We start from the raw sequence: 15201 nt of genomic DNA, 5'->3' as shown, positions 1-15201 counted from the left end.
TGTTTGGAGATCCATATATTTAAATTATGCACTACATAAAATTCAAGTTTGCATTTAAATCTATACCCAATTCAACAACATATCAAGGACTGATCCATGTAGCAAGTGTAGAAAAAAGATAACATCATCAACAAAGAGATTCTCCAAATAAGTCACAAAAATCCCTATTTAGTTTTTCAATACACATGCAGATTCTACTAATTTCTCGAGGAAGATAGGTAACAAATATTTCATAAACAAAAAATAGACACAAACAAATTCTAAATGAATCAGATCTAGAAAGAAATCATGTACAAATAACCCCATTAAAGTCAAAATAGAGAGAGTGAACTTACAGAGAGCTCAAGAAAAAAAAAATTAAAAAGAGGTACATAGACAGAGATGGTGGAGTTGTCCAGAAATGGAGGAGCGCTTGTGGAGAGAGATAAACCAGAGGGAGAAATCGTGGAAATAAGAAATGATAGGCAGGAGATTTTTCTCCCAAATAAGAGGGATATTTTTGTCCAATAAAAATTTTGATATCCTAAAATCAAAATTCATTTACAAATTCTGTCAAATTTGAATTAGTTTTATTGAATTTAATAGAATCCTAAATTAAAATTTACAAATGAATTTTTATTTATATCAAATATGATATAAATGGATTTATAAATGAATTCCATAATATTTTGTAGATTTCATTTATACCAAACATAGTGTTAGTGTTCAAAGGTCCCTTTTTCTGCTGCAGCCTTCCTTTGCCCCTTTGAGTAGGGGAAGGCCACGCTTTCCTTACCTAGCATGTAAGTTCCCTCCTTACTTATTGGGTTGGGCTGTAGATATAGGTTTTGTGGTTCTGAAGCAAACTATTGCTTTTATGGGAGAGGGTTCTTGTGAAGATGGATTGCACTGTTCTTTCGATAGGATTTGTGTCTCCTTGGTGCTGGATTTGGAGAGGGTTTGTTCTTCTTGACGTACAATAACTCTGGAGTCTTTATCCACCATCAAAGTAGTCGACTTTCAAGGCTAGGTGCTCTGCATCACCCTTTCTCTCTTTGGTCCTTTGACACTCCCATGGTTCCTTAAGCTTCATTTGGTTGGTTGGGTGTCATACCTTACCCCTCTGTAAGGCATAATATGATCCCGTAGAATACCTAATGAACTACCGAACTGCACCTACCGATAACTCATTAAGTACCCTACAAGGGATTTTAAAATAATTTTTTTACTTTCATAAGTGGTGAGCATTTTCTACTAGGTATTAACACATTTAATTAGAGTTTGAAAACTAGTTAAAATTTTTATCCCATTTTATTTTTCGGTAAATTTTATAAAAATTTTGGCAGCGTGTCATCTGTATTTTGAGAAAACAGTTCTTCAAATACCTGTAAAAAGCACTTCCAATGATTTATCTCATCAACTTCATCAAATCAACATCCATCCTAACCAATTTCAACATCATTTCTCAAATTCCAAAATTCAACATCATCAAAAATACTACTAAGTAATTTCATCAAATTAAAACAAAATACTTCTATTCATATTTCATTAAAGATAAAACAATTTACATACATCATTCCAAAATTTACATTAGGAAAAATCCAAACTAAAATTTATTACAAGTTTTATACAACTGCTCATGACCATTTCTTACATTTACATACATTACATGCATCAAAATAATTTTTACAATCAGGGTATAAAATATGCCCGATAAATTTCAGGGTAGGTAGCTCCTCAATCCTCAGTAGCTCACTCTGCTGCTCCTCTAATCTCTATATCTGCGACAGCAATAACAGCCATCGCTAAGTATTAGGACTCAATGGTGCACAACATACTAAAATAACCTTTATGCAAAATTTAGATCAAACTTATTCAAAAATTAAATTGAACATGAAATATAAATTCAAAACATGATTTATAAGATTTTAATCCAAACAATTTCATTTCAAAAGTCTCAAAACAAATTTCATAAAAACACACAGTTATATCATGACATTCGAAACAAATATCATCTCAGTAGCCGGAGGCTAAGAAGAAGTCACAACACAAGGCTAACCAGCTCAAATATATGGAAACCCATTCTTTTTCTTCTTCTACTGGCACACACATCAACACTTCAGCCAAAGAAGGAATCAAAATTCGAAACTGATTTCCCCCACTAGTCATGCTAGTGAAGTATTCAAATATATGATCATGACACTGTGGTTTCAAAACTATCTTAAGAATTTACTAAACATTTGATGCCATTTCAAATATATACAATTAAACTTTCAACAATTTAAATTAAAAGCATAATAAACATTTCAAGACAATGATATCACAATTCAATATTTCAATTCATTCAAAATGATATGCAGAAGAAGATTTACAAAAATTCTATGTTGTGCACAAACCTTATACGAGTCGCCTCTTGGCCTTGACTCGACACCTCGGGTTCTTTTCCGGAATTCTTTTCTACTGAAACACATAGCTTTACAGTGTTTCAGTATCATAACTTATCATAAATCTAAAAATAAATTCAAATTTACTTATACCTAGGTTTAATATGCTAAACTTAGCGTTCTTTAAAATTTGTGTTTCGAGATTACTATTCACTATACTATTCAAGTCAATTTGTTGACTTTATAATGCTTAATAGGTATGAAAATTTCAATTTCACCCACATACCACATTTTGGTTACTAAATTTGTTGGTTTTGGTTGTTTATTCAAATTTTAAGTCTTTTAGGCAAATTTGCAAATTTTTTAATTTTAGTGTCCTATATTGCACTATTTCATTGGTCATGTTGCTGTTAGAATTTGGCTAAATTTTCTTCATAGAAATTGTTCCTTATTATCTTAACTTTATTCTTCTTTTTGAATCACTCTAATTGGAGTTTTGTAGCTCAAGTTATAGCCATTTGAATCATGGCTGCCGGATTGGCTTAACCCAAATTTTCTGGGCAAATTCTGGGTTCTGGCAGTTTTAGGTCACCAATTTTGGGTGACTAAATGACTTAGTTAAAGGCATAATTTGGGTTTGTATTCTTCATGAAAGTTTTAGGTCTATATCTTAGCTTTCTACTGTTAAAATTTCAGGTCATTTAGACCTGTCTAGCCCAAGTTATGGCCAAATGAACAAACATTGTTTATTTGGTCATTTTTGTACAGGGCAGAACACTCACATCCTGATTTGGCCAATTTGTTCACTATGCTATGGTCACTTTTTGGGCATGATTCCTGAATGAAAAATGTGTCATTTTGTGTCTAATTTCATTCCCAATTAGCCTCACACCAATTGGGTTAGTAAATTTTCAGTTTTGGTCCCTGAAATGGACCTTGGTCCTGCTGCCTGCATAATGTCCCTAAGCAATCCGAATTTAAACCTAATTCTAACACTTCCAACATACCCCAATTGGTCACAGATGACCATTTTTCAGCACAAACAAGGTTAAACACATCATTTGACCATTTCTCTAATTTTTGTCTTCCAAAACCCTAGGTCCAAACCCTAACTCATTACTTTGTTACATTTAATTAATTCCAAACATACAAACATCATTTCTCAACTCATTTAAGCTTCCTAACACATTTAATTCAATCAAACTCATGCATTCTCATCTCAAACCCTAGCTGGCCGAAATTGTCACACCTTACCCCTCTGTAAGGCATAACATGATCCCGTAGAATACCTAATGAACTACCGAACTTCACCTACCGATAACTCATTAAGTACCCTACAAGGGATTTTAAAACAATTTTCTTATTTTTGATAAGTGGTGAGCATTTCTAATAAGTATTTTAAACATGTAATTAAGTTGAAAGCTAGTTGGAAATTTTAGCCCATTTTATTTTTCCGCAAATTTTATAAAAATTTTGATAGAGTTCCCTCTGTATTTTGAGAAAATAGTTCTTCAAATACCTGTAAAAAACACTTCTAAAAATTTTCTCAATAACTGCTTCAATTTCAAACTCAATCTCAAATAATTTCTCAACACATTTATCAACTTTCAATTTCAAATCCAGTATCCAATGATCATCAAAATACTAATAATCCATTTCATTCAAATTAAATAAAATAGTTCAATTCATATTTCATTAGAAACAAAACAATTTGAATAGATCATTACAAAATTTACATTAAGAGAATTTTAAACTATAATATATACTACAACTTTATACAAATTTTATACAACTGCTCAAGACCTATTTTTTTTCATGTCCATACATTTATGTGCAATATATACATCAAAAGAAATATTTACAATTAGGGTATAAATTATACCCGAAGACTTTAGGCTGAATGATCCTCAATCTTTAGCAGCTCAGTCTGCTGCTCCTCTAGTTTCTGTATCTGCGATAGCAATAAAAGCTATCGCTGAGTACTAGAACTCAGTGGTGCACAACATACTAAAATAATCTTTATGCAAAAATAAAATCACATTTATTCAAAAATTTGACTAAACATGAGCATTAAACACAAAACATGAATTATGAGATTTTTAATGCAAACCATGTTCATTTCGAAGAATCAAAACACATTTCATAAAATCCACAGTTAGATCATGCCATTCGAAACAAATAGAATCTCAATAGCCAGAGGCTAAAGAGAAATCACATCACAAGGCTAGCTAGCTCAAATATATGGATATCCATTCACATCCTTTTCTACTGGCACACCTCAACACTTCTTCAGAGAAGGAATCAAAATTCGAAACTAATTACCCCCACTAGTCGTGCTAGTGAGGTGTTCAAATATATGGTCATGACACTGTGGTTTCAAAACTTATCTTAACAATTTGCTAAACATTGTCATTTCAAATATACACAATAACTTTCACAGTTTAAATCAAAACATCATGAATAATGTCACAATTAAACTTTCAACAATTCCAAAGCACAAGTAAAATACATATTTCGTTCACTTTATCAATGAATTTTAAAGCATGGAGATGTTGTGCACAAACCTCAAGCTAGTCGTCCCTTAGCCTTGACTCGGTTCCTCGGGTTCCTTCCCGATATTCTTTTCAACTGAAACACACAATTTTACAATGTTTCAATACTAGAACTTAACACAAATCCAAAATAAATTTAGCTTCACATTTACCTAGTTCTAACGTGTTAAATTCGACGTTCTCGAAATTTTTGTGTTTCGAGTTACTATTCACTGCACTATTCAAGTCAAATTGTTGACTTTCTAAGGCTTAATAGGTATGGGAATTCCAAATTCACCCACATACCACATTTTGGTCACTAAACTTGTTGGTTTTGGTCATTTTCTCAAAACTTAGGTCTTTTAGGCAAAATTGCCAATTTTCGGTTTTAGAGTTCTAAGTTGCACTGTTTCATTGGCCCTTTTACTGTTGGAATTTGGCAAAACTTCCTTCATAGAAAATGTTTCTTATTGTCTTAAGTGTATTCTCATTTTTGGATCACCTCAATTAGAGTTTTGTAGCTCAAGTTATAGCCAAAATACTATTACTGTTCACGTGCACTGTTCATACTGCAATTTAGGTTTTGGCAGATTTTTTATCTAACTTCATTCAATAATTTGATCAAGTTAAGTCCATAATTTGGTCTAATTTCCTTCATACGAAATGTTCTACTACGTCTTAGGTTTCCATCGGTTCAAGAATCACCTAAATTGGAGTTTTCTAGAGAGAGTTATAGCCATTGGAACTTTACTGCTCAAATGGAAATCTGTAGTTTTGCAGGTTCAGTAACTCAACTTTGCTCAATCATTTGATTAGGTTAATGGCATAATTTGGGTTGGTGTTCTTCATGAAAGTTTTAGATCTATATCTTATCTAATTACTGGTAAAATTTCAGGTCATTTTGACCTTCCTAGCTCGAGTTATGACCAAATGAACAATTTTCATTTGGTCAGTTTGTGCAGTGGCAGCCCGCTCTCATTTCACTTTGGTCAATTGGTTCACTAAGTTTTGGTCAGTTTTTGGCCATGGTTCCTTAATGAAAATTATGCTATTTTATGTCTATTTTCATCCCCAATTGGTGACATATCAATTGGACTTGTAAAATTTCTGTTTTGGTCGAATTTAACTTCCATTCTCACAATTTCCACACATCTCTTTTGGTCATTTTTTTATCATTTTTCATCTAACATTAGGTCAAAGTCATCATTTATGCATTTCTCTAAAATTTGCCTCAAAATCCTAGGCCTCCAAACCCTAACCACACTAAATTGTTGCATTTGATTAATTCCATGCATACATACATATTTCTTCATCTCAAACAAGCTCACATATGTATTTAAATCTATCAAACCATGCAAATATACCCCTATACACATGCTGGCCGAATTTCACTTTAGTCCCTCACACATTTTTTTTTATTTTAAGTTTATTTCTATGCTCTTGATGCTATACATACACTAATTAAACTAAAAACTTGAAGTTTGCATTACTTACCTTGTTAGGTGTCTTTGAACTTTCACTTTCTCTCAATTTTCTTCAATTCTTTGATGACCAATCTTCCTCTCAAGTGATTAAATCAAGTTTTTATGAAGCAAGTATGGGAGGATTTGGGGTTTAATGGTGGTTTCAAAGCTTGAAGCAAGCTTTAATGGAGGTTTACAATGGTGAGGGAGAGAGAAACCTAAATGGGAGGAAGATGAGGCTTTTTACTTTTTTTTTTTCTTTTCTTTTCTTTTGTTTTTATCCTTATGGAAGACTTAAAAATCCATTTAATTAATTTATTAATTATATGACTTATGGCATCATGCATGATATCATGCATGATGTCATCTTCCTACACTTTTTTAACTTTTCCATTTTCTCTTTTTTTTTTCTATTAGTTCTTTAATTTAATTATCGATCCCAAAGTTTTCTTTTCTCCAATTTTATTTGACAGTTAGGTCAGGAGTCAGCTCTCGGGGTCAATTGACCAAATTGCCCTTTGCCGGTTCAACCCGGTTTGCAATTAATTCCATATTTCTTTCGACTCCCTGACCTAATTATTTGACTGGCTTAACAGATCTTTTTCGTGATTTTCTCTTTTCCACTGTGTTTATAAGGATCCTAAAGACCGCAGTGTCACTTTTTACGGTTCAAAATTTGAGTTTAAAACGACTTCGCAGTTGTTCCCGAGAAGGTCACCCATCGCTATGACTCTCGGCTCGTTTAACTTCTTATGTTCTGTTTTTCTTATTTATACTTAATTAATTGAACATTACTAATTATTTGTGTTTGTGGCTTATCTAGTTGTCTTAAGTGTGGTTCTAATCCCCTTAACTGTCCGGACCGACACCGGTCACCGGAACAGTGAAATCTACCAGGCTATGCAAACGGGGTGTTACAGAAATTCCATATAGTCCCCCAAATATGTTTTCATTTCATTTTAAGCATATTTCTAGGTTTATTCAACTATAAACTCAATTAATTCAACTAGAAAATCAAGTTTAGTTTACTAATCTTAGTGCAGAATTTCAATCTTCCTTCCTTCAATTTTTTCTTCTTTCTTTCTCTTTGAATCCTCTTTTTTAGTTGCCCAAACAAAATTTAATCATGGTAGATAAATTTTCTATAGTGGGATTTGGTATTTTTCAAGCTCAAAAATAAGCTTCAATTGAGGTTTTTGGTGAGGGAGAGGCGAGATAAATGAGGCATTAAGTTTGGGAAGAAGAAGACTTTTTTGTTTTTTTTTTTCTTTCTTTTCTTTTATGTTTTTAATCCTTTAGGAAGACCACAATTATCCAAAATTATTTTTTTTTAATTATAATATTTATTACATCATGCATGATGTCATGCATGATGTCATCACTTTTTATTTTTTATTTTTCTTTTTCTTTTTCTATTTATTTTTTCCATTAGTTCTTTAATTTAATTCCCAACTCCGAAATTTTCTTTTTTCCTATTTTATTTGACAGTTAAGTCAGGAGTCAGCTCCAAGGGTCAACTGACCAAATTGCCCCTCATCGGTTCGACTCGGTTAACAAATAATTCAATATTTCTTTCGTATCCCTGACCTAATTATTTGACTGACTTAACAATTTTTTTTTCGTGATTTTCTCTTTTCCACTGTGTTCGCAATAGTCCTAAGAACCGCAGCGTCACATTTTATGGTTCAAAATTTGAGTTAAAATCGACTTTGCAATCCTTTTTGAGACAGTCACCCATCGCTGTGACTCTCGGCTTATTTAACTTCTTGTGTTCTGTTTTTCTTATTTATACTTAACTATTTGACAATTACTAATTATTTGTGTTTAGGACTTATCTAGTTGTCTTAAGCGTGGTTCTAATCCCCTTAATTATCAAGACCGACACTGGTCACCAGAATAGTAAAATATACTAGGCTATACAAATAGGGGTATTACATTGGGTCTTTTAGTTTTGCTCATCGATGTCACTAAGGTTACTTTTGTTAAGCCCCTTTGACTAGATTGTATTGGTCTCTCGCTCTCCTCAGTGTGTCAAGATCTCACACTAGGGTTTGGATGGAGATGGGCTTTAGTGGGCTGGGCTTGTATAACTTCTTTGTGCTATGGGTTAGGTTATTTTATGGGCACTACATTTGTATTTTACTTATTGGTCAGGCCTTTTTTTAGCCATGTATCTTGGCTTAGATAGGAGTGTTCGGTTCAGGATTTACTTAAGAATTGAAATTGAATCAAACTTTCAGTATAGTTCTGATTCAGTTCTTCATTGTTTCGGTTCTAGTTTTGTACGGTTCTCGAATCTTCGATTCCAATTCGGTTCGGTACAGTTTTGATTCGGTTCTCAGTTCTTAAAATAATTTTATGTAATTATTTCCTTAAAAAATCATACTTTAATTAGCATTTAACTTTTGAATGGGATTATTAATACATAATATATTATACAATATATCTTTTAGTTATTTTTAATTATATAATCTTTAACTATAAGACACACACACATATATATATAATTTATGGTTAAATATATTATATAATATAATAGTATAAGCATAATATGTAATATACATTTTAACCATTTATTAATCATATAATATTTAATATAAAATATAAATATAATTAATGATTAATATATGTATAAATAATCATAATAATATATTTATAATTAAGAATTACAAGGTAATTTAATATATTTTTAACTAAAACTATTAAAAAAATTTTAAAAAATGAAATATAATATTAGATTATATTTAATTTATAATTATATATACATATATAAATATATTTAATTATATTAAAAGCATATAATACATATAAAAAAATATAAAAAATATATATATAAACTCAGTTCTTGATTTGATTTCGATTCGTTATAATTTCGATTCTATTTTAATATAATTTTAATTTAATTCTTAATAAAGAATTAAAATCGAATTAAAATATCAAAATAATTTCGATTCGTTATAATTTATATTAATTTTTAATATAATTATTCAATTCGATTCGATTCTCTTAATTATTATACATAAGGCTTAGCCATAGTTTAATATTATTAATGAATATAACTGCCTTTCGAGAAAAGAAAAGAAAAAAAGTATATATATATATATATATATATATATATATATATCCATTGGTTTAGTGGGTGGGCCCGCAGCGAGAGCGAAATGAAGGTTATTGATTCATATGAAGTACTTCGTTTTCTTTTTTTTTTTTTTAACTGATATGAAGTACTTTGTTAGCACTTGATTTCAGGAGTATCTTAATAGGTATCAAATTTTAAGTACCGATAGATAAAATTAAGATAGTTAATTAAAATTGTAAAATTTCATTTCTAGGAATTGAAATCATCATATTATTCTTTAGAACACTAAAGATGATGAAGATTATTTATGGACTAAAACCCCTCATTTTACCTGTACGACGTCGTTTCTCTTGGCAGGATCCCAGTCAAAACTCCTTAATTCTCATCTTATAACCATCATCGTGTTCTTCTGCTGACAGCTGCTTCTATTTTTCTCGCCATCGCCTGCCTTGTCATCAAACCCTTTGTCCCAACACCCTCTACGCCCAATTCAACCATGGCGCTGAAGCATCTCCTAGCTCTAGCCCGCCGATCCCACAGACCTTCACCATCGGCTCTTTCCGCCGTCCGAGCCTCGTCAACCGCCGTCGCCTCTTCCTCGCCATCTACTCCTTCCGCCCCTCCTCCTCCAAATGCCATGATCTACGACCGTCTCGCTGAATCAGTCAAATCCAAGCTCAAACAGCTCGAGAATCCTGACCCGAGGTTCCTCAAATACGGGTCCCCTCACCCGACTCTCGCGACCCATACCCATATCCTCTCTGCTCCCGAAACCCGCATCACCACGCTCCCCAACGGTCTCCGCGTCGCGACGGAGTCCACTCTCGCTTCAAAAACAGCTACTGTTGGGGTCTGGATCGACGCTGGGTCTCGCTTCGAGACTGAGGATACTAACGGAACGGCACATTTTCTAGAGCACATGATTTTCAAGGGCACCGAGAGGAGGTCTGCGAGAGAGCTTGAGGAGGAGATCGAGAACATGGGTGGCCATTTGAATGCCTACACTAGTAGGGAACAGACTACTTATTATGCCAAAGTTATGGACAAGGATGTGAACAAGGCATTGGATATTTTAGCTGATATATTGCAGAACTCGAAATTCGACGAGAACCGGATTAGTCGCGAGAGGGATGTGATTTTGAGGGAAATGGAAGAGGTAACTGAACTATTTCCCGGTTTATGTTTTTGTTATTCTGGTTAATTTTTGTGTGTTTTTCTGATATATTGGAGGTGGTTTATATTTTTGTTGATTGCTGATGCGGAAAGTTTTGTTTTCATTTCAGTTGATTAAAAATTGTGTTCTTTCCAGCAAGATTTGTGGGATTTGAAATGGATTTTTTTTTTAATTAATTATATGGGAATTATTGCCCTTTTAGTAGCTTGAGTCTTGGATACTTATGTTAAATTTTTGTTATTTCTATTTGGCAACTGCTAGTTTCTTAGGGTAGTGATTGAAATTTTATCTTTCTTTTGGTTTTCATGACGATCTTCTATTTTGCTTAGTTTTCATAGCGTGTGATATATTGGTTTTTTGCAATAGTAAACCAAATAAGGTTTGTAGCTGTGGAGGATGCGAGGTTCAACAAATTGTATTGATGTTGGCTTTGCCTGATTGACGTATACTTTCTGGTCTTACGTATCTTCTGACAATCAAAATTGTCTCATGGAACTTTTGTAGGTTGAGGGGCAAACAGAGGAAGTCATCTTCGACCATTTGCATGCAACTGCATTCCAGTATACTCCTTTAGGTAGAACCATTCTTGGACCAGCTAAAAATGTCAGGTCAATTACCAGAGATCATCTTCAGAGCTACATACAAACACACTACACTGCTCCCCGAATGGTACTAAAAACTGATGAGATTTTCCTGTTTAATGTAGTGGACTCTGTAGAACTGCTGAAATCTGAGTTTCTTTTCATTTGTATTGTCTAATGTATTGGTTATAAAGATTTAATTTCGAAATTCTCATCGTGAATATCTTTTGGGACCTTCACTGTAGGTCATTGTAGCTTCTGGAGCGGTTAAGCATGAGGAAGTTGTTGAGCAAGTAAAGAAGTTGTTTAATAAGTTATCAGCTGATCCAACCACTGCTTCTCAGCTAGTTGCCAAACAACCAGCTTTTTTTACTGGATCAGAGGTGGGAGGATTTTACTTGGATATCCATAATAATGTCTTTTTATGTGACTGCCATACTTTTTCTGAACTACTGTTTTCAACTATTGCTGTGGAATTCAGGTTAGGATAATTGATGATGATATTCCTTTGGCACAATTTGCGGTTGCTTTTGAAGGAGCATCCTGGACAGATCCAGATTCTATTGCTCTAATGGTCATGCAGGCTATGCTTGGTTCATGGAATAAAAATGCTGGAGGTGGAAAGCACATGGGGTAAGCACTGCCCTGTTAGTTTCTGGCTACAACACCCCTACTAAAAGAGAGGGCTTTTAATACGATTAATGAGAGAGGGAGGGAGCTCTTAAGCAGGGAAACTCCAATCAATATGTTTGTGACTCAAGCCTGTTTCGCCCAAATTAAGACTTTCAAATTGACCCCAAATTTTATGATTGATTTTTAATGATTTATACCATTTTTGCTGTAAAATCATTATAGCTTTTGAACTAACTAGAATTTCTCTCACAAGACATTTTCTTCATTTTAGCTTGTGCATTAATTCAATTTACAATCCTTAAACAGTTCTGAGCTTGCACAAAGGGTTGGCATTAATGAAATAGCAGAAAGCATGATGGCTTTTAACACCAACTACAAAGACACTGGCCTGTTTGGTGTTTATGCTGTTGCTAAGGTGAGGCCACTATCCTGTTTTAATATCTTTGTTAGTCCTGAGGAATACTCATACATGATGACATTGTAAAGTGCATGATGTTTTAGTTTATAATTGAAAATGCTAGACTTTCAATGATGCAATGGAGGGGAGTGATGACAGAGTGATGGTAGACCAAGTTAAATGTCTGAGACCTTTTGTGATTCTGTGGAAAAAAATAGAATCTTTGATGCTGGAGGCTGTTTGAAGATATCAATCAGGGAAAAAAAATCCCTATTGAACATGATTTTACTGTTTTGAAAATATAATATTAGCACATAATTGATTGAAGTATGAGACTGGTGCAAGTGGCTGTGTGGTGAATATTGGAGTCACATAGCCTGCCACTGTGATATAATGATTTGCTTTCTCTGTCTCCATAAATATATATTGGAGAGAAATGCAGTTCCTGGATGTTGGGTGTTAGTTCATGTTGGAAGCTATTTCCATTATAATATATAGGATGGCATTTGCATCGGTTGACAATTTTTTATCTGTTGGACTCTTTTTCATACTATCATCCTCGCTTTTTTGGTTGAAAATTTGTCTTATGTTCTACTTGCAGGCAGATTGCTTGGATGATTTAGCCTGGGCAATTATGTATGAGACAACCAAGTTAAGTTATCGAGTTTCTGAAGCTGATGTCACACGTGCTCGTAATCAGGTAGCCATCGATTCATATTGTTATATATCTTTGGTTTTCTAAGAAAGGCTGTAACTTGTCAATCCAATAAATTTATATTAATTTAAAATTTTAATTATTTTATTCTATAATTTGCATAAATTATTTTAAAATTTCACTATTGAATCCTAGCAAGATTTTGACTATTGGATTAGGTAATATACTTCTTAAGATCAAATGATTCATTGATGATTTTTTATGCTTATTTACTTTAATTGAAATTACATGCTTAATGCAAATTTGTAATCTTTTAAAAGAAATAAATTCAAGTATAGGAATACTGACAAAGCCAAAGAAAAGGGCCAAGATGAAGGATTTTTTTTCCCCGCTGTCTCGTTTCATTTGGAGGAACAATGCTAGGAAGATAGGTTGTAGTATATATGATAATATATTTATATATTGATACTTAAGTGTGTTATGTGGACCATGAAATTTCTTGTTCCCTAATCTCCTATAATTTAGCTATTATCAACTTACTGATATATCTGATTGCAGTTGAAATCATCATTGGTACTTCACATAGATGGAACCAGTCCTGTAGCTGAAGATATTGGACGCCAGGTATCACTTCATTTCCATATCAGAACATCCAGTTGGAAATATATATATCTTAGGATGAATTTTGTTTCAATGTGAATTATTAGATCTATTGATTGCATGATTTGTTCCAGTAGATTTATCAATCACATTGCTTGGTAGAGACAATCCAAAAGTATATATCCTATTTTTTCATGCCATTTTACTTGGACTTATGCATGGAGTAAGGTGACAAGTATGTTGGATTGTCAGAGTCAATATGACCGCTTATTGTGTGATCTCTTAGTCTGTTGATGTTCCAGTTTTGTTTTTAACAGTACTAATAATCCGATTGAATATGAGATGATGCTAGTATCTGAATATGTCAGCCTTGAAATGATTAGTTGACTATTTGATTCGATTTTTATAGTGACTAATATTCTGCTGTATCAAGTAATACATATTAATTTATCTGATATATTTCAGTATTTTTCTGCTCCTCATTAATTTCAATCTTACTATACATATGCAACCTGTAGTAACATTAGACCTTGCTGAACATGATAGCGAAACCAACAAAATAGTGTAGTCATCTTGAAAGAAAATATTGTGATCATGATACGGATATTTTGAGGTTATTTTGTGTTGTCAATGTCGAAACAGTGACTGAGCTACATCTTTGTGTTTTGTTATTTTACTAGCAAAAATCAGCTGTTGTCATCACTCTGCATCCAGGATATATAGTGTTCTTGTATGGATTTAATTGCCAAAATGATCATTGGATTCATCATATGGTACCGATATATTAAGTTATTTTGTGATTTCCTGATTGGAGGTCATCTGGTGCTTCCTTATTTGATTACCAAATAGTAGCTGTTTTCATGATTTGTGACTCCCTATCCAATATCTATAATGATGTTCTTTTATGATCTAATAGTCAAGAGATCATTGTTCAAAGCTATTGGTGGCAAATTGGCAATCATAGTTGTATCAAGCCTAGATTGACCAAGATTTTGCTGCAAAATATTGCAGTACATTATTACCGTTTCACTTTTATTGTTATCTGTTAATGGTTGCAGCTACTTACATATGGTAGGAGAATTCCATTTGCTGAATTGTTTGCTAGGATTGATGCTGTTGATGCAAGCACTATTAAACGCGTTGCTAACAGATTTATTCACGACAAGGTAGGAACAACCAAAATGTTACTGCTTTTCTACATCCTATTCTGAGAACAAAATTGAAAGGAAATTTTCATGTCAATGGTTTGTTTTTTGACAGGATGTTGCAATTGCTGCCATGGGTCCCATCCAGGGGTTGCCTGACTACAATTGGTTCAGACGCAGGACTTACTTGAACCGCTACTAGATTGTCACTTTTGTTTTGTTACTGCGTTGGCACATTATGGGCGGTTACAAACGCATTGCTGCTTTTACAACACAACCAAACATCTTTTTGGGGCAGCCCCAAGAGGCTGGCATTTTCAAATCTTTTTCTTTTATTTATAGGTTTTTCTGTGTAATATTGTTGCAGTAATAAAGAATGCAGTGATAAGAAAATTGGTGCTTCTAATCAAAAGCAGATTTTGTCGATTTTTTCCAACTGGATCCCTTCTTGCTTGCATGGCGATGGTGTTTCAGGCTTTCATTGTTATTTGTTAATTCAACCGCCCAGATAAGCAGTCTTGTTTGAGCCAACCCATTGAATGCTTTGGATCCTTCCCAGGATTTTATCTTCAATAAATTG

General features: G+C 33.2%; 1 protein-coding gene across 1 annotated transcript; it reads left to right on the top strand.

The window, feature by feature from the left end:
- The first annotated feature begins 9774 nt into the window (after positions 1 to 9774).
- LOC110669785 (probable mitochondrial-processing peptidase subunit beta, mitochondrial) lies at positions 9775 to 15057 on the top strand. Its single transcript, XM_058153444.1, has 9 exons — positions 9775 to 10592; positions 11115 to 11279; positions 11437 to 11574; positions 11673 to 11824; positions 12131 to 12239; positions 12823 to 12921; positions 13435 to 13500; positions 14535 to 14642; positions 14737 to 15057. The coding sequence occupies exons 1-9, from the start codon at positions 9933 to 9935 to the stop codon at positions 14821 to 14823; spliced, it is 1584 nt and encodes a 527-aa protein (XP_058009427.1). The 5' UTR covers positions 9775 to 9932; the 3' UTR covers positions 14824 to 15057.
- Positions 15058 to 15201: the final 144 nt, after the last annotated feature.

This window comes from Hevea brasiliensis, chromosome 9 (assembly GCF_030052815.1).
Source record: "Hevea brasiliensis isolate MT/VB/25A 57/8 chromosome 9, ASM3005281v1, whole genome shotgun sequence".
NCBI classification, from domain to species: Eukaryota; Viridiplantae; Streptophyta; class Magnoliopsida; order Malpighiales; family Euphorbiaceae; genus Hevea; species Hevea brasiliensis.
The sequence above is the reverse complement of the archived record's forward strand: the minus strand, read 5'-3'. Positions and strand labels throughout refer to the sequence as shown.

Coding starts and splice junctions, on each gene's coding strand:
- LOC110669785 (XM_058153444.1), top strand. CDS start 9,933: ATGGCGCTGAAGCATCTCCTAGCTCTAGCCCGCCGATCCCACAGACCT. Junction 12,240..12,822: donor GTGTTTATGCTGTTGCTAAG/GTGAGGCCACTA, acceptor TTCTACTTGCAG/GCAGATTGCTTGGATGATTT. Junction 12,922..13,434: donor TCACACGTGCTCGTAATCAG/GTAGCCATCGAT, acceptor ATCTGATTGCAG/TTGAAATCATCATTGGTACT.